The sequence below is a fragment of the Aquarana catesbeiana genome, linkage group LG08 (assembly GCF_042186555.1).
Source record: "Aquarana catesbeiana isolate 2022-GZ linkage group LG08, ASM4218655v1, whole genome shotgun sequence".
Lineage (NCBI taxonomy): Eukaryota > Metazoa > Chordata > Amphibia > Anura > Ranidae > Aquarana > Aquarana catesbeiana.
This window is the reverse complement of record NC_133331.1, coordinates 19,870,390-19,889,446: the sequence shown is the minus strand read 5'-3', so window position 1 is coordinate 19,889,446 and position 19,057 is coordinate 19,870,390. Positions and strand designations below refer to the sequence as shown.

The 19,057-nt window shown below is 44.6% G+C and overlaps 1 protein-coding gene across 1 annotated transcript in view; it reads left to right on the top strand.

Annotated features, from left to right (window-relative positions):
- The first annotated feature begins 13,148 nt into the window (after positions 1 to 13,148).
- Positions 13,149 to 19,057, top strand: part of LOC141105222 (killer cell lectin-like receptor subfamily B member 1B allele C) — a 60,129-nt gene continuing 54,220 nt past the window's right edge. The window contains exon 1 of the mRNA XM_073595112.1: positions 13,149 to 13,275. Within this exon, the coding sequence (XP_073451213.1) occupies positions 13,263 to 13,275 (13 nt within the window). The 5' untranslated portion in view covers positions 13,149 to 13,262. The remainder of the gene's footprint in view (positions 13,276 to 19,057) is intronic.

Here is a 19,057-nt window from a genome sequence, read left to right as displayed (position 1 = left end):
CCGCCCCTGACGTTCTTTCTAGTGTATTCCCCGCCCCTTTTCCTTCGGCGCAGTGGGGGAAGAGCATGATGGCGGACATACAGCAGGTGCGGGCTAATTGTAGCAACGAGGAGGAGGAGGAAAGGGCGGATCCAGGCACGTCCCGATCCAGAAGGAGACGTTTTAAGGCCACAAATATGTCGTTTGGGGAGATGTTGGAGATGGTCGACATCATGAGGAAGTCCGACTATGACGGAAAATATGGGCCTTACCCCCACCCTAACATCCGAAAGGCCAAAATCATGGCGAAAGTGGTCAGGAGTCTCGAGCGGAATTTCGGGGTACGAAGGTCTAAAGATCAGCTCAGGAAGCGGTGGTCGGACCTGAAGTTGAGAGAGCCAGAGCAGTACCGAAAGATCCGGAGAGTGCTGCAAAAAAGTAAGTAGTTGTGCTGTGTTCCTATTCTTTCTGTCTTTATTCCGTTCGTTCTGCTCCATATGATTTTAGTAATTGTAACGTTTAAAAAGGTCAACTTTAATGTTCATGGGCCCATTATTCGTTCGTATCAAACATTTTTCGTTCGGCCTCTAGAACATCATTGTTTAGGCCATATGCATTTTCCCACATTTTTTTTGGGCCTACTTGGATGCCAAATATTTGTTTATGTAGATGGGTTTGTTACTAGAATGAAATGCAAACTAGATTGTGTGTAAGGAGAGGACACTAAGCAGCTGTTTTCACATCTGGACACTGGAGCACTAGTGTGGGACACAAGAACACCATTTTTATTAGGGGGCCCACACAGGTGCTCCAGTGTATACTATAGGGGGGTCTCCATCTGTGAAGCTTGTACCAAACAGGTAAAGTATTGCAGCTTGACAAAGGGCAATAAAAAATATACATCTTGGAACTCGGCTAAAATAGACAATTGTACCCCACTTCTAAGCAATGTTTCCTATTTCTATAGTTCTGCCATCAAATATCTGTGTGCTAAGTATACCATTTTTGTTTTACATAGGGGAGAAAAGACTCGGGGGACACCCCTCATCCCAGGAGACCAGAGACCCCCCCTCTGGAAGAAGGGGAAATACCTACCCAAGAAGAAGAGCAGGAGGAAGAAGAAGACGTGGTGGAGATTGGCACCACAACAGGTGAGTGTCTGCGACCACAGGCTCAGGTAAAAGAGATGGATGTTGTCAGATTTTTGAGACCTTTTTTTTTGTTCTTTATCTCTTTTTAGGTGATCGTGATGTGAGGGAGAGAGAACGCTTTACTTCTGAAAGTGCCCAGATACTGATAGGGGAGATCATGGGGTGTAATCTCCAATTGCAAAACATCCAGCAACAAATCACTGATGTTATTAAAAAAAATAATAACATCATTGATGTTTTGGGGCGAATTTAAACCCCACAAAATCACCTGTTTTATGGTACCAAACTTTTTTCAATGTTTAGGAAAGCCAAATTTGGAGGATGCACACAGTGTGCCAACATGTGCTATCTGCCATCACGGGAGATCAATGGACGCGTTTTGGGGGGGCAACCCCTTCCTCAATTATAAAGTAGCGTTGAGGAAGGGCTTGCTCCCCCAAAACACGTCCCTTGATCCCCCCTGATGGCAGATAGCACATGTTGACATTCGTAAATTGGTGTGCATCTTCCAAATTTGGCTTTTCCAGGGGTGATTTCCCCCCATCTGAACGCTATATCAAACCCAGTTCCTAAATACTGATGTCTGATATAGCCTTCAGGTTTTACCTAATGTGAACTTTGTAAGTTCTAGTTTTTTGGCTTTCTTGTTGGTTTTACACAGGCCTGTTTTATCTGAAATGGATATTTCAATTTTTCATAATGCTACTGCAAACATTTTATACAACAAACATGTTGGTTTGTTTTAAAAACCTTTGGTAAATGCGCATGTGATTGTGCAGGTATAAAAAAGTGCCTTACTCAAGAATGTGTGGATTATTGTCTCAACACTACAACACTTTTGGGGTGATGTAATTGTTGTTTTATGCACAAATGGGTTTTATTTCCTAAGGGCAAATCCTCTTTGCACTACAAGTGCAGGTTCAGTGCAGTTGCAAGTGCACTTGTAGTGAAATGTGTTTTTGCATTTAGGAAGTACCAGCCAACACTGTTTTTTATAAGGTTACCCAATCACGACATTTTCTGCACTCAACACATTTCTGTCAGGGTCAGCTAAAACAAACACAAGCAGTAAATGTCCACCAAGAATTTCTTTTGGTTGTTTTTTATTTGAAAAAGGTGTCACAGATTGTCTGGCATATTGATAGCCCCCCTACCCGCAAAGAACTCCAGGTATCATAACCGGACATCACGGGCATTCAGGGAGGGCAAGCCAGGATGGCCGCTTTCAAGTGCCGTCATTGTTGATGTATTTGGGATTCCGGCCTCAGGCCCAGCTGAGCCAGCATAGTTGGCTGAATGTTTTCGTAGAAAATTATGGAGAACACAGCACGCAAGTATTATATGGTTCAGTTTATACTCCGCCATATGGATGGGTGTCATAAATAATCGGAACCGGCTGGCCAGGATTCCAAATGTGTTCTCCACCACTCTTCGGGCTCTGGCCAGCCGGTAATTAAAAACCCTCTGTTCCGGGGTGAGGGTCCTCATCGGGAATGGCCTCATCAGGTGGTCCCCCAGCGCAAATGCTTCATCAACAACGAACACAAATGGGAGACCTTCAACATTGTCCTCTGGAGGTGGCAAGTCCAAGCTGCCATTCTGGAGACGCCTGTAGAACTCCATCTGGGCGATCACTCCACCATCGGACATCCGGCCATTCTTCCCCACGTCCACATACAAGAAGTCGTAATTAGCCGACACCACCGCCAACATCACTATACTATTAAACCCCTTGTAATTATAATAGTACGACCCCGAGTTGGGTGGTGGGACGATGTGGACGTGTTTCCCATCAATTGCCCCTCCGCAGTTAGGAAAGTCCCACCGCTGGGCAAAGTGGGAGGCCACAGTCTGCCATTCCTGTGGCGTGGAAGGAAACTGTTGAGGAAAAAACAATAAACATTACTATTTTTTCACAGAAACCTGGCAAGCAGATTAGACACAAACATTATGGGGCAACCTCCAGATAGCATTTATTAAGGGGAATTTAACTACAACAAAGTATAAGGTACACCTATCATATCCCCCCCCCCCCTCTCATGGGCCATTTCTAACATTATAGGGGGGGGAACTCTTGGACAGGTAACCCTCTTCACTTCATTGAGAGATGAATGCCTAAATACAGGGTATTACTTGGAACAGCCCCTCCTTAGTTACACTATTGGCAGCCCACTGGACAGGTAAGAAGTGTCATAATACAAAGATATAAATACACACTGTACACATTTGAGCACATTTGGACATTCTGCTATTACCTATCAAGATCATAATAGGATACAAGAACTTTAAACAGTACCATTGGAAAGTATACAGGCAGGCCCTTGCACTACATGGTTTGGGGAATTCATCCATAAATCTGAGCACTAAAGAGGTGGGTATAGTGTGTATGGGTTTGGCAAAGTCAGCAGATAGATGATTGAGGATAGAGAATTGGGATCAGCTGACTTAGCAGTTGGGGGAGGGAGGGTTACAAAAAATTTGGGGATACCACAAAAAAAAGCCTCTGGCCCTCTGCCTGAATTTAAATCAAAAATAACATTTCAAAACATTTTATGGGGTGTTTGGGGTAAAGCACTACTATGGAGCTGATAAAATACATTGTTAAGTGACTACATGAGGTGAATATAGGGCAGGAGACACCATGCTGGGGAGGTTATTGAAGGGCAAATATGTATGAAGGACCTAAAATAATAATTACATAAAAATCCAGCATGCATGAGGACAAAGGGGACATTCACAGCATAATACAATCATGGTAATTAGGGAATGAGGAAAGAAATACAATATATTATCAAACATTCAATACAATAAAATGTGATATAAAAGGATAAAAATCTTACCTTCATATACTCCTTCTGCAGGACCTGGATGATGGCAGAACAGGTCTCTGGGATAATGATCCCCAGAGCCTGGGGGGAGATGCCTGTCGAGAACTTGAGGTCCTGCAGGCTTCTCCCTGTGGCCAAATACCGCAGGGTAGCGACCAACCTCTGCTCCGGAGTGATGGCTTGCCTCATGCAGGTATCCTGCCTGCTAATATAGGGGGTCAGCGAAGCCAACAAACGGTGAAACACGGGGTCCGTCATCCGGAGAAAGTTCCTGAAACCATCAGGATTATTCTCACGGATCTCACGGAGCAAAGGCATAAGACAGAACTGGTCACGCTGAAGCAACCAATTCTTGGTCCATGAACTCCTCCCCACCCTGTTCATGGACTGGACTTGTGTCAAGGTCAGGACCCCAACACCAAGCCCCCGCACAGCACGAACTCTACGAGGAGTACGCATACGAAACATGGCTAGAAAACGGTCGGCTGCTCAGAACGAAGTAACAGAACGCACTGAAGAACAGCAAGGCCTGTGAAGAGCGACCTGAAAAACAGCAACGAGCGGACAAGATCGCACAGAAAACTCCAATACGAACTGACTGCACGCACTGAAGAGCAGATACAAACCCACAAGCACAAACTGAACGGCAGAAAACGATCTGAAAGCCACGAGTCTGAAAAAGCGCGAATCGTCTCTCACCAAACTTTTACTAACACGAGATTAGCAAAAGGAGCCCAAAGGGTGCTGCGCTTGGTTCTGAACCGGCCTTTTCTAGTCTCGTCGTACGTGCTTGACGTCACCGCGTTCTTGGCGATCGGAAATTCCGACAACTTTGTGCGACCGTGTGTAGGCAAAACAAGTTTGAGCCAACATCCGTAGGAAAAAATCCGAGGATTTTGTTGTCGGAATGTCCGAACAAAGTCCGACCGTGTGTACGGGGCATTACTGTTATACTGTAATGTTACTTTGTTTTATTGTTAACCATTTGCTTAGCAGGTACTCCATTCAGCTGCAGCACTGATTTATCTATCTTGACAACAACAGCGCTTGCCCCCACGATACATAAATCAGCGACTCCAGCGCTGTAGGAGGTGATTTCACCACCACAGTTTTAAAAAAAATGGTGCATGTATGCCCATCATTAGAAGTGGGTGGGTGAAGGGCAGTATTCTAATGGTGGGCATACCCACCAATCAATCTCTTTTTTTTGTTCAGCCCACAGGCCGCATGAAAAAAAGAACATTACAATGTATGCCCAACAAGGACCAGCAACGTACTGGTATGTTGCTGGACTTTGAGTGGTTATACCAGAATGATGCCTGCAGGTTTAGGTATCATCTTGGTATCATTCTTTTCAGCCAGCGGTTGGCTTTCATGTAAAAGCAATACTAGTGGCTAATTAGCCTCTAGACTGCTTTTATAAACAGTGGGGGGGAACGTCCCCCCTCCCTCCGTCTTCCATGGTTTTCTTGGGCTCTCCTGTCCCAACAGGAAACCCAAGAATGCAGCCGGTGGTTCTGCCAGCTGACCATAGAGCTGATCAGAGAATTTTATGCCCTTAGAAAGCCTGAAGGCGGTGATTGGTTTTTGGGGTCCTGTACACGGCTAGACTCCATAATTTCACATATGCCTTGGCATGTTTGAGCAATAGATCATTTAGTGACAACTTTGTGCAAAAAAAACCTGTCATTTTGTGGACAAATATAAAATATTCCATGGACTCAACATGCCTCTCGGTAAATAGCTTGGGGTGTCTACTTTCCAAAATGGGGTCATTTGGGGGGGTTTGTGCTATCTTGGCATTTTATGGCCTTCAAAACTGTGATAGGTAGTGAGGAGTGAAATCAAAAATTTACACCCTTAGAAATCCTGAAGGCAGTGCTTGGTTTTCACATATAACCATGGCACGTGTGAGCAATATATCATTTATTGACAACTTTGTGTAATTTTTTTTTTTGTCATTTTTCAATCACTTTTGACAAAAAAATAAAATATTCAATGGACTGAACATGCCTCTCAGCAATTTCCTTGGGGTGTCTACTTTCCAGATTTGGGTCATTGGGGGGGGGGGGTTGTACTGCCATTTTAGCACCTCAAGAAATTAGATAGGTAGTCATGAACTAAAAGCTGCGTAAATTCCAGAAAATGTACCCTAGTTTGTAGACGCTATAACTTTTGCGCAAACCAATAAATATTATAGTGGCTGAATACATTTTGGCCTAAATGTATGACTAAAATTGAGTTTATTGGATTTTTCGTATAACAAAAAGTAGAAAATATAATTCTTTTTCTAAATTTTCAGTCTTTTTCCGTTTATATCGCAAAAAATAAAAATCACAGAGGCAATCAAATACCATCAAAAGAAAGCTCTATTTGTGTGAAAAAAAGGATGCAAATTTTGTTTGGGTACAGCATTGCATGACCGCGCAAATACCAGTTAAAGCAGCGCAGTGCCAAATTGTTAAGAGTGCTCTGGTCATTGAGCAGCCAAATCCTCCGGGGCTGAAGTGGTTAACCATTCTTCCAGAAGCGCATTTGTGAGGTCAGGTACTGATGTGGACGAGAAGGCCTGGCTCGCAGTCTCCACTCTAATTCATCCCAAAGGTGTTCTATCGGGTTGAGGTCAGGACTCTGTGCAGGCCAGTCAAGTTCCTCCACCCCAAACTTGCTCATCCATGTCTTTATGGACCTTGCTTTGTGCACTGGTCCAAATCATTTGATGGAGGGGGGGTTATGGCGAGAGTAGGGGCAGCCAGTCCATTAAGGGCACACGGGCACCGTCCCCCTATCCATGTGGCCCCTATGCAGGACGCCGGACGCATGAATTTCAATGGGGGGGTGTTTTTTTGAAGCACCTAATTAGAGCCAGAGGCTCTAATAAGCTTCAAAATAGGGTGGACTCAGGGCGCAGAGAATGCGAACTGAGCCCCACCAGGTGTGTTACAATAGCGAATGACAATTCACTATTTGTAACACTGAACCTCCTCCTGGCCAATCAGGAATCGGTTCTTGAATCCTGTCATCCGATTGGCTAAAAGGACAGGTGATCCTATTGGACACCTAGGAGGAGGGGAGGAGACGCATGGTGGAAGCCATCGTGATGGAGAAGAGGACGTAGGAGCCGCTGCCAGCTGCCCGCCTCCCGCCATCCATGACCAAGATGGGGTAAATGAGGGACCACCTACCCCCCAAAAAAAACACCAGCCACCACTGGGCGTGAGGTTGTTTTTCAGGGGTTGGGCTTGGCCCCTTAGTTCCAGTGAACTAAGGTGTCAGCATACTGTACTAAGACATTTTGGACAATTTCATGCTCTCAACTTTGTGGGAACAGTTTGGGGATGGCCCCTTCCTGTTCCAACATGACTGCGCACCAGTGCACAAAGCAAGGTCCATAAAGACATGGATGAGCACTGGATCTTGTAAAGGCGCTCACCAGTGTGGCATGTTAAGTTAGCTGCAAGGTGTTATACATGTTCAGACCTGCCCTTAAGGCTATGCCAATTGTGGAGGGTGAAGCCAGAATGAGCTTGTTCCCAACATCCTACTCTAGAGTAAAAACGTCTGTCACACTAAATACCGGGCCTTGTACCCTATTCTGTTCCCAGTGTGCTGACACCCCAATACCTAGTAGTTATCGCAGAGTTCACATTTGTCACACCCATGGAGCTGAATGGCAGAACTGTTAATATTTGAGGCTTTTTTGGGCCCATTCTGTTGCAAGTCTGTCATGTGCTTATGTGTCTGTGTGGCTTTGATCTTCCTGGCCCTCTTGAACATGCACATAAAATTATTTTCCATTTGGTGTGTTTTCTCCTGATGGAACACACTGCTCTTAGCTCCAGTGTTACAGCACCGTGAGCCTTGGATGCTTTCTGAATTCCAGCAGCCTACAGAAGGCTTCACCCTTATCTCTCTGCAGCAGTGAAGGTCATGAGTACCACTCTAGGGAAACTTAGTGCATGCTTATACGCAGGTAACAGCTCGGGGCGAGGGGGTGTCTTTCCTAATTATTTAATTCTCATCATTGCACCCTGTCTGATTCCTTGCCTTTCTCTGGAAACTCAGCTGCCCTCTCAAGCGCACACCCCTTCTCCTACAAATCTATAAATGCTACTGTAACAGGACCCCGTCCCACTCCGCTTGAGTGCTTTGGTCATATACCACTTCCTCCAGTCTGAATATAAATATTAGATATTATTGCTGCATATTACAACCAAGAATTAGGCAGGACTCGTTTGGCTGCAAAGCTGGAACTTGAACTGTTTATTTGATCACAGGTACAGAGATATACACTCAGGGGACATTCCCCCTTCTTTGCATAATAAAACAGGGTGGGGTAAACTACATTCAGTAACAGACACACAGGTGTATTCAAACTTCTCATCAGTAGACTGTCCTATCAGCAGGGAGAGCTGTTGGAGGAATTCCCCCCTCGCTCCTCACAGCTAATCCACATACACATATACATCCCATAATACTTTTCTCCCATGGCAGACAGGCACAATAGAACAATGGGATACAGGCACTTAACAAACACATAGCAACCCCCACCCCACCTCTAACCATCTAGCAATGGTGTCTGAGGAGAGGTGGATTTTATCCTCATATATTCTTAAGGGATATTGTTCAGAAATATTAATGTCCCAAGTAAAGAGCACCCTTCATTCCTTCAACACATACCACACTGGATATTAGGTAAAAGGAAATGCTGAGTCCGGTGTGGTTGTACAGTGAGTCTGATTAGTGCAGATCAGACTGGGGTTCTCGGTCACCATGTGCCCCTAATAGACACAGGTTACTTTCACATAGGAGGGGCCAGGGGAGCTGGACAAGGAGTTTCCAGAGCTCTCCAAGGTAAGCTGAATTCCACAAGCCCCTCCGCCCAAAGTGACTCCTGTCACAGCTACCATGTCTGACTTTTATTTAGGGTGTAGGTTCGCTAAGGTTGGCCCTACATGATTCATTTTTTTCCCTTTAACTGGAAGGTTGAACAAAGAAAAGATCCAATTCCCGCATCCACACACTTCCCCCCTGGACATCCTCATATTTCCATCTAAATAATGTCATCTGTGTTTTTCTGTGGGCACACATCATTGCCAATTCGTCGTCCTCCCCTTTGGCCTGTCCATGACACGCCAGGCCTTCAATAAGGTGTTTGCCCCAGTCCTAGCTCTGCTCCATTCTTAGGCAATATACATTATGGGTTACATGAATTATCTCCTGTTAATGGACCAATCCTCCCAAAAAGATGTTGAACAGAAATGTTTTGCAATGCACTTAGCAAATAAGAACAAATAAATTAAATTGCAGGATACAAAGGAAGTAGTACCATGCAGTGTCCATGTAGACATAATACTACCAACAAAAGTCATACTGTGCAGAGTCTATACATGCAGAATTAGGACAGATACTGAGAATTACACCCAACGTACAGTAGACATAAAGCAGTACTCCATCACATTGATATATAAAGAACCAAAACAGAATTATATCTAGTGTGTATAATAAAAAGAAGTAGTACTATGCAATGTTGATGTAAATGTTGTCGACCTTTTAGAAACAGTAAGCAAAACAGCAAAATACATATTTACTCCCTGAATTTTAGTGTGAGTTGACAAAGCCACATCGTGGACCGTTTCATATTAAAGTGGGGTTCTTTAATTAAGTGGCAGATCCCCCTTGCACTTCAGCGATTGCACAAAGTGAAAATCTACAGCAACTGCTTTGCAAACCACCAGACTGCAGGTGGCCTCGTCTGCCCATTCACCTCTCCTTACCTTCTGTAACATTCACTCTCTATCTCTTCTTTTCACAGTTGTGTCCTCTCTCCTTAAACGCTTTCACCCCTCTTGTCCACCCCACAATCTGCATATACTGTATGACCCTCTTCTGTCCTCCCCTTATCACTGCACTCATTATCTTCTCCTAATTCTAATTCCACATGCTAATAAAGGCATGTCCCCTCATATAAATCACACTCTCATATTGCTTCCCTCACCCTTCTTCTTCTTCTAACCTCTGGAGAAAAATCCCTAAACCCTGGGCCTTCTATATCTAACTGTACCCAACGCACCCATCACCCTGTACCCTCTGGCAGCAGCCACAATCCACACAATTCAGTTTCCATACCTCTTCTTCTCAAAATCAGCCTCCCCTTCTCCTGTGCCCTTTGGAATGCCTGCTCTGTCTGCAACAAACTCACCTCTGTTCATGACCTCTTTGTTACCAACTCCTTTAATCTACTTGCTGTCACCGAAACCTGGCTCCTTGAATCTGGCACTCATTGTGGCCACACTCCCCCAGACCTAGTGGATGCAAGGGAGGTGGAGTGGGAATCTTCCTATCCCCACAGAACACCTTCCAGGTTCTTCCCTCTCCTCCCTCTCTGTCCCTCTCATCATTTGAAGCTCACTGTATTTGTTTATTTTCTCCAATTTCTTTAAGAATTTATGTTATCTACCAGCCCCCTGGCTACCCTACTTTCTATCTTCTGAAATTTTCACAATCATTCTCTGTGACTTCAACATCCCTGTTAATACTAACACTCCTGCCACTTCTAAACTTCTTAGTCTAACCTCCTCATTTGACCTGAAGCAATAGGTACATGCTTCTACTCCCTCTGATGGCAACACCCTCGACCTTGTATTCTCCTACCTTTGCACTCCATGCAACCTCTCCAATAATCCTTTTCCTCTCTCTGATCACCACCTTAATCATTTTGCTTTCTCCCTGTCTTCCACTACCTCTCCCTCCAACCGCCTAACAGTTACTCATAGAAACCTTCGCCACCTCAACTCTTCTATTTTCTACTCTGCTACCGACCACCTCTATGAAAAAATCTCATCCCTGTCCTGTCCCAATCTTGCCACTTTTGTCTACAAGAGATCCCTGTCCTCCACCCTGGATGAGTTCCATCCCTCCTCACTACACACAGAATGAGGCCTAGACCCCTACAGCCCTGGCAAACAGATGACATCAGAAGTCTGAAAAAACATAGCCGCGCTCTTGAACTTCTGTGGTGTAAGACTAAGTCTCACAAAGATTTCAACTAATATATATCTGCCCTTCAAAAATACAATTCTTGCCTCCACAATGCCAAGCAGATCTTCTTTATCACTCTCATTAGCACCTTCTCATTCAGCCCTCGTCAACTCTTCTCTACCTTTAACTCTCTACTTCGTCCTCCACCGCCTCCACCCACTAATTCAGTCACTGCCCAGGAGATCGCCAATCACTTCAAAAATAAGATTGATACAATTTGTGATGAAATATCCACACCACTTAACACTCCATGTTCACAGGTACACTGAACACTACCCTTATTAAACCCTACTACTATAGACAAGGTTGCTAAGTTTTTTTCTAACGCCCACCTAACCACCTGTCCCCTGGACCCTGTTCCCTCTCAAATACTGCAGTCACCCTCTAACTCTATCCTATGCTCCCTCGCTTCTGGCATCGATTTCCCTCACTTCTGGCATCTTCCCCAACTCTCGAAAACATGCACTAGTCACCCCCATACTTAAAAAGCCTTCATTTGACCCCACCAATCTTAACAAACTTTGTCCTTTCTCCTTGCTTCCCTTTTTCTCCAAACTCCTTGAATGTCTGGTCTACAACCAACTGAGTGACCACTTCATTAAGAATAACCTCCTTGATCCCCTTCAGTCTGGATTTCACCCTCAACGCTCCACAGAAACTGCTCTCCTAAAGCTCACAAACGATTTACTAACAGCTAAAACACTATTCTGTACTCCTACTCCTGAACCTTTCGGCTGCCTATGATATGGTTTACCACCCCCTCCTCCTCAAAAAAACCTAACTTCTTTGGTCTCCGTGACTGCGCTCTTCATTGGTTCTCATCCTACCTTTCCCACTGCACCTTTAGTGTCACTTACAATTCTGCTTCCTCCTCTCCTCTTCCTTTCTCTGTCAGGGTCCCCCAAGGTTCTGTTCTTGGACCTCTCCTTTTCTCAATCTACACCTTCTCCCTGGATCAGCTCATAGTATCCTATGGCTTTCAAAATAATTTCTACACGGAAGACACCGAGATCTATCTCTATATCCCTTAGCTCACTCCAACAGTCTCCTCACGCATCACTAATTTATTAAGAAACATATCAGCCTGGATGTCACACCTCTTCCTCAAACTCAGTTTATCCAAAACTGAGATCTTAATATTTCCTCCTCCATGTGCATCTTCCCCCAACTTCTCTGTGAAGATCAATGACACAATCATCAACCCATCCCTGCAAGCCAGTGTGCTAGATGTTATCCTGGACTCTGAACTATCCTTTCGGTCCCACATGCAATCACTTTCCAACCTCAACATCTCCAAAATACACTCCTTCCTAACCAATGAAACCACTAAAATCCTAATTCACTCCATGGTTATCTCATGCCTTGACTACTGCAACTCCCTCCTCATTGGCCTACCTTTACATAGGCTATCGCCCCTTCATTCAATACAGTGTCTGCCACCCCCCTCTGCCAATTCCTCTATTGGCTGCCACTCACCCAACAAATTAAATTCAAAATACTAATAATAACTTATAAAGCCATCCACAACTTGGCCCCCAGCTACATCACTAACCTAGTCTCAATATACCAACCAAATTGTCCTCTTCATTCCTCCCAAGACCTCCTGCTCTGCAGCTCCCTCATCATCTCCTCCCATACTTGTCTCCTGGACTTCTCCCGAGCCTCTCCCATCCTATGGAATTGCCTACCCCAATTTGTCCGACTATCTCATACTCTGTCCAATTTTAGATGACCCCTGAAAACTCATCTCTTCAGAGAAGCCTATCCCACCCCCACCTGGCAACTCTACTTTTATTTTCTTTATCAGCTCATCCCCCACAGTTATTACCTTTTTGTATCACTTGACCCTCCCCTTTTAGAATGTAAGATCCAATGAGCAGGGCCCTCTGATTCCTCCTTTATTGAATTGTATTGTAACTGTACTGTCTGCCCTCATGTAAAGCGCTGCGCAAACTGTGGGCACTATATAAATCCTGTATAATAATAATACTAATAAGTTCCTGCACCCCAAGAAAGCTAACAGTCTAATATCCTTGCATGGTAATACTAGCACACACACATACTCTAAAATACAGGATGTTGATCTTCACACTGTTCTTCATGGTTAGACTGGACTGGGGAGATTTCAGCCTGGGTGACCACACAGGAACAGGGAGATGGCAGTGCAGGCACACTATGTATAGTGATAGTTATACAATACATATAACCTAAAAGACCGGACACCACAATACAGCAGCTCAGAATTCTTCTTGTCTTATCAGACATGGAGAGAACAGGTAAGAAGCTCTTCTGTTTTATAATATTGTAAAAATGACTGATGGGATTTAAGGTTCCAGAACAGTGATCACCGGTACTAGCAGTCATCTCATTAGTGTCACATGACTTGAGGAATTCAGACTCCATGCTTAATTTTTTTGTGCAGGATAAGGAAAAAATGATGAAATGCTATTATTATGGGCATCAGTCCTGTCTGTCCTTTGGTCCCGACCTTATACACTATATTACCAAAAATATTGGGACGCCTGCCTTTACACGCACATGAACTTTAATGGCATCCCAGTCTTAGTCCGTAGGGTTCAATATTTGCAGGTATAACAGCTTCAACTCTTCTGGGAAGGCTGTCCACAAGGTGGAGTGTGTCTATGGGAATGTTTGACCATTCTTCCAAAAGCGCATTTGTGTGGTCAGGTCCCGATGTTGGATGAGAAGGCCTGGCTTGCAGTCTCCACTCTATTTCATCCCAAAGGTGTTGTATCGGGTTGAGGTCAGGGCTCTGCAGGCCAGTCAAGTTCCTCGACCTAAAATTCGCTCATCCGTGTCTTTATGGACCTTGTTTTGTGCACTGGTCCAAATCATTTGGTGGAGGGGGGATTATGGCGTGGGTTGTTTTTCAGGAGTTGGGCTTGGCCCCTTAGTTCCAGTGAAGGGAAACCTTAAGGCGTCAGCATACCAAGACATTTTGGACAATTTCATGCTCCCAACTTTTGTGGGAACTGTTTGGGGATGGCCCCTTCCTGTTCCAACATGACTGCACCCTAGTGCACAAAACAAGGTCCATAAAGACATGGATGAGCGAGTTTGGGGTGGAGGAACTTGACTGGCCTACACAGAGTCCTGACCTCAACCCGATAGAACACCTTTGGAATGAATTAGAGCGGAGACTGCGAGCCAGGCCTTCTTGTCCACATCAATGCCTGACATCACAAATGTGCTTCTGGAAGAATGGTCAAACATTCCCATAGACAGACTCCTAAACCTTGTGGACAGCCTTCCCAGAAGAGTTGAAGCTGTTATAGCTGCAAAGGGAGGGCCAAATCAATATTGAACCCTACGGACTAAGACTGGGATGCCATTAAAGTTCACGTGCGTGTAAAGGCAGGTGTCCCAATACTTTTGGTAATATAGTGTATATTATGCCTTGAAAATGTTCCCATAACTGTAAATGAACATCAAACAAATATATGTACAGGCACCATATAGGGCAGTACATGGGACTATAGGAATAACATGTACAATACAACTGGAGGGATTCCCACATCCGCTTTTAGATATAGTATTCAGCAATAACACTGGCAATGTCATCAGGCCATATCTTTAATATCCTGCTGCATTACTACAGGTCACTGATTCTTAGACTTGTCCCCCTGTACCACTAACTTCTAGTTCATATGTAATGCAAGTGAAGCATCTGCTTCATTTAAAAGGGTACCCTGAGCTGAATGTACACATCATTATTGTTCTGCAGTACAAGAAAAACATGTATTTTTTGGCTACAGAATTATCATAGCTTAAAAATATTTTTCACAAATACACTTACACATATTGCATATCAGGGTTTCTCAACTGCCAGTCCACATCCTGTTGCTGGGCCCCAGCCTTTCTACTCCTGGACCATGGCATGGCAATTCATTTATGTGTGCACCTGTCAGCAGATCATGGTCTGAGACGATCCCCTAAGCCTAAGCCATCCACATTATTTGTGCTGGCCCACCACTCACATTCCTATCCTACCCACCACATCTACCATGATCCACCCTACATTTGTATCCCTATCAGCCATATCTCCTACCTATTAGCCTCCCTGCTAGCTCCAAGTTTGTACTTCCCACCTGCCCTCAGTCCATTTACATTCCTAACATCTATTTTCCCTTCAGCCAGTATCTCACCCCCAATAATTGCCACATCAGCCCCTAGTTAGTTTTTTTTTTGTCACCCCCTCAAGCCAGGACCCCATAGTGTTTATGACCCCTCTCTAGTCCACATGTACTCCAGCCCACTGTCCCTTCACAACTATCCCTGCCAGTCACTCCCTATACACTCAAGCCCACATTTCGTTGACGGTCACATTCCAAACATCTTCACCCACTCGCCTGTGAGCAGTACCACCCCTCCTCCTAACTTTCTCTCTGATACCCTCTGGCACCTTTTTCCGCATTTCAACACACTCTTGCCAGCACTGCTTGTTGCTGCTCAAACTAGCTACTCACAGATGGCATGCTGCTGTCCCAGCCACAATTCCCAGGTTACAAACAAGATAGATTTTGTAGGTTTGTTCTTAAAGCAGCGCTCCACCCATCAGGGGAAGCACTGCTTGTTTGCCTCCTCCCCCATTTCGCTGCCACATTTAGCACCTTTCAGGGGGGTCAAAACCAGGTACCTGCTCCCACTTCCGGCTGATCTTGCTGCAGTGAAGTCAGTTAGAAGTTTGGCTCCCTCCTCTTTGCCCCGCCCCGGGGCATTTACAAAGTGCAGCGTGCTTTGCACATACACAGTAGGAAACAGTGGCGGCCGGTGGTAATTGTTTTGGGGGGGCGGCAAACAGTACCACCCCCCCATCGGTCGGCGGGTGGGTCTGGTAAACTTACCCCATTTATGCACCGCTTCACCGGCAGCTTCCCTTGCTCGGCGGTGGCAACAGATTTCCCTTCCTCTGCTCTCCACGGGCATCGGCAGCTTCCGTTTCCTCCCTCCTCCTCGGCAGTCAATCGGGAGTCTTCTCTTTTCAGCCATTCGGAAAACAGGTCTTAGACCTGCTTCTGATTGGCCGGATTGAGGATCAGTGTTACAAAAGCGAATATGAATTCACTGTTGTAACACCTGGCTGGGCTAATGCGCAATGCTCTGCGATCCGAGCCCACCCTATTTTGAAGCCTATTAGAGCTGTAGCTGCTGACTAATTTTTTCTTTAGGATCCTGGAGCTCCGTTTTAAGTTGAATTTGTATGTAAGTCAGAACAGGTCAGAACAGGTACATTTTCTAAGTGTAACTCCAGCCAAAAAATATATATATATTTTTTTTTTGGATAGTATAAGGAAGGGTTAACACCCCTGTAACTTAATTTGCTGTCTGTGCCCCTGTTCAGAAGATTTCACCTCACTTTCTGTCCCAATGACAATTGGGTTTTGTAAATTTTAGGTTGTTGTGGAAACAAGGATTGGTGATAAAGCATCAGTGGAGACACTTTTTCCCATGATAACACTTACAGGAGTGATTTCCCCTTCCTAGGGGTAGATTTCCTCTCACTTCCTGTTGTCTCTCTCCATTTGTAAGTAGGAGTCATAGAAATAAGAGGAATCGCAGAGATTGCGACAGAGAGTACTATGACAGCCAGCACATTAACGGTCCATTCCCAGCAGGTGCGATGGGGATCCTATTCAAGCACAGTCCCACTGCAAGAAAAGACTAAATGCCTTGCCTCCTAAGTGCACAGTTAATACCACCAATGATAGCAAGCAATTGAGCTGCAAGTTTAAAAATGACTTTTCAGGCTTCACAAGTTTGTTGCATAATTGCAGCAAGTCCTCATTGCATGACTCCAGATCAACTTTCTTTGCAAACAATCTGCAAGTCTGCTGCAAGTTCTGGTTCAGTTATGTTGTGCAATAGTCATCCCACCACAGGGGTCACTGTGGCTGAACTTTCATGCTGTAGACTTTATCAAGTGTCATCAAGACACCTGATAAAGGAGCGCGCATGTGCCGTACAGACCTTACGCATGCACAGAAACTCGTTGTGTTTTTTCTCCTCTTTGACAACATTGCCAGCGGCTTCCTGGGCTGCCGCTCCGTCCTCCCGCAGAGACAGACTGTGCACCGTCCTGGCCTCCCCGCCAGACTGCGTCGTATTTGGAGGCATCCCCGGGGAATCACTGACTGTTCCCTTCCCCCTCTTCTATCAGGAATCACATCTGTCTGTTCTATATACCGCTCCTAAATGTAAGCTGATACTTTGTTTTTATATTGGTGAATAAATAATTTTTCTTAGTGGCGCTCCTCTCTCTCTTTTTTACCTGGATGGATCTGAGTTTGACTTCTCTCAACAAGAAGAGCTGCCTTTCGTGAATCTGGCCACACAAATTCCTACAAGAAAAGAAAAGTTTTATTCCGGTGTTTTGTTTTACCTATGACTTATCCTCCAGGGATCCTCTCCTGCTTTATAGACTGTTTCTTGGCTCCTGTCCAAGACTTCCAACACCGTCCTGATTACACCGTGATTGATCCAGCTTTTAGACTTTATAATTTCATTAACTTTTAAAGTCATTTGCCTTATAGCCTCTGAGCGCCAGTTTATTTGTTTTAGTATTCAAACACCAGCAAACAGCTTACATAAAGATATAAGTGAGCAATTAATTGAATGACAAAATATCTAACTACCTAACTATATTACAATGTACACAATATATACAATATGAGGAACAACGGTGACAGGGAATACCAGAGATGCAAGGAAGGGAGGACCATGACTGTGATCAGTAATAAGGGGAGCAAATATAAGGCAGCATGGTGCAGGGTACAGGATGCAGGGCAAGAGCAAGAGCAAGATCAGGAGCAGGAAATGGAGGAACTCATCTGCATTGTGAATGACTACCCATCCGGATGCTCCTCCACATGGGTGTGCTGGGTACACTTTCAAACCAATGAAGCTTATTGTCATCTACTAGATCCCTCTACAACACCACCCACTTCCTCCACCCCTCGACCTTCTTAAACAGTTAGACACAACCAGGCTGACAAAAAATACCTAGTTGGACAACATTTCTGCCAGAGATGCCTCCTGGTAAGTCCCCTCCCTCTCCATCCCTGCCCCTCTTCCCTTCTATCCCTCTCCACCCCCCTCCCCCCTTTTTTTTTCTTCTCTCTTTCGCGGTCTCCCATACCTTAACAAGACAATTACCTCCTGGAATATTCTTTACAAGGGAAAACCACATTGGCCATAGTTAAACTTCCTCTCCCTTGAAAAATTTCCGATATGCTTTACCCTGCCTTTCAATGTACAATATCCCTCCTCCAGGAGTGAAAACCTTGATGCCCCTCTTTCCCTTGAAAATGTCACACTTCCCCATTGGCGAATTCCTTCCCTAAACTTATTTGGCTTACCCTACTGTTCAGTTAACTTAGAGGGCATCACACGTCAGATGCAATTAGTTTATTAATATTAGTTACCTAATACGTGTTACCTATTCTGTTTAGTCTGTTACGACATCCATATGTGACTTAAAGACCTTTGGCTTAACCTGTTCCTGACCAGCTCAGGTAGATATACTGCTGCAGAATGGCTCTCCTGGGCGAAACCCCGCATGGGTACGTTTTCCCCTATAAGAGCTGCCAGAGGGCCAGTAGGAACAACGATATGTCTCCTCTCCCAGTCAGTCCTATCCCCATATAGTTAGAACACATCTAGGGAACACACATTTAACCCCTTGATCGCCCCCTAGTGTTAACCCCTTCCCTACCAGTGACATTTACACAGTAATCAGTGCATATTTATAGCACTGATTGCTGTATAAATGTCAATGGTCCCAAAAATGTGTCAAGGTGTCCGATCTGTCCGTCGCGATGTCGCAGTACCACTAAAAATCACGGTTATAAATAATAAAAAAGCCATAAATCTTTCCCATAGTTTGTAGACGTTATAACTTTTGTGCAAACCAATCAAATTACGCTTATTGTGATTTTTTTTTTTTTTTACCAAAAATACGTAGAAGAATATTTTCTGGCCTAAACTGATGAAGAAATTAGTTTTTAAAAAAAATTTGGGGATATTTATTATAGCAAAAAA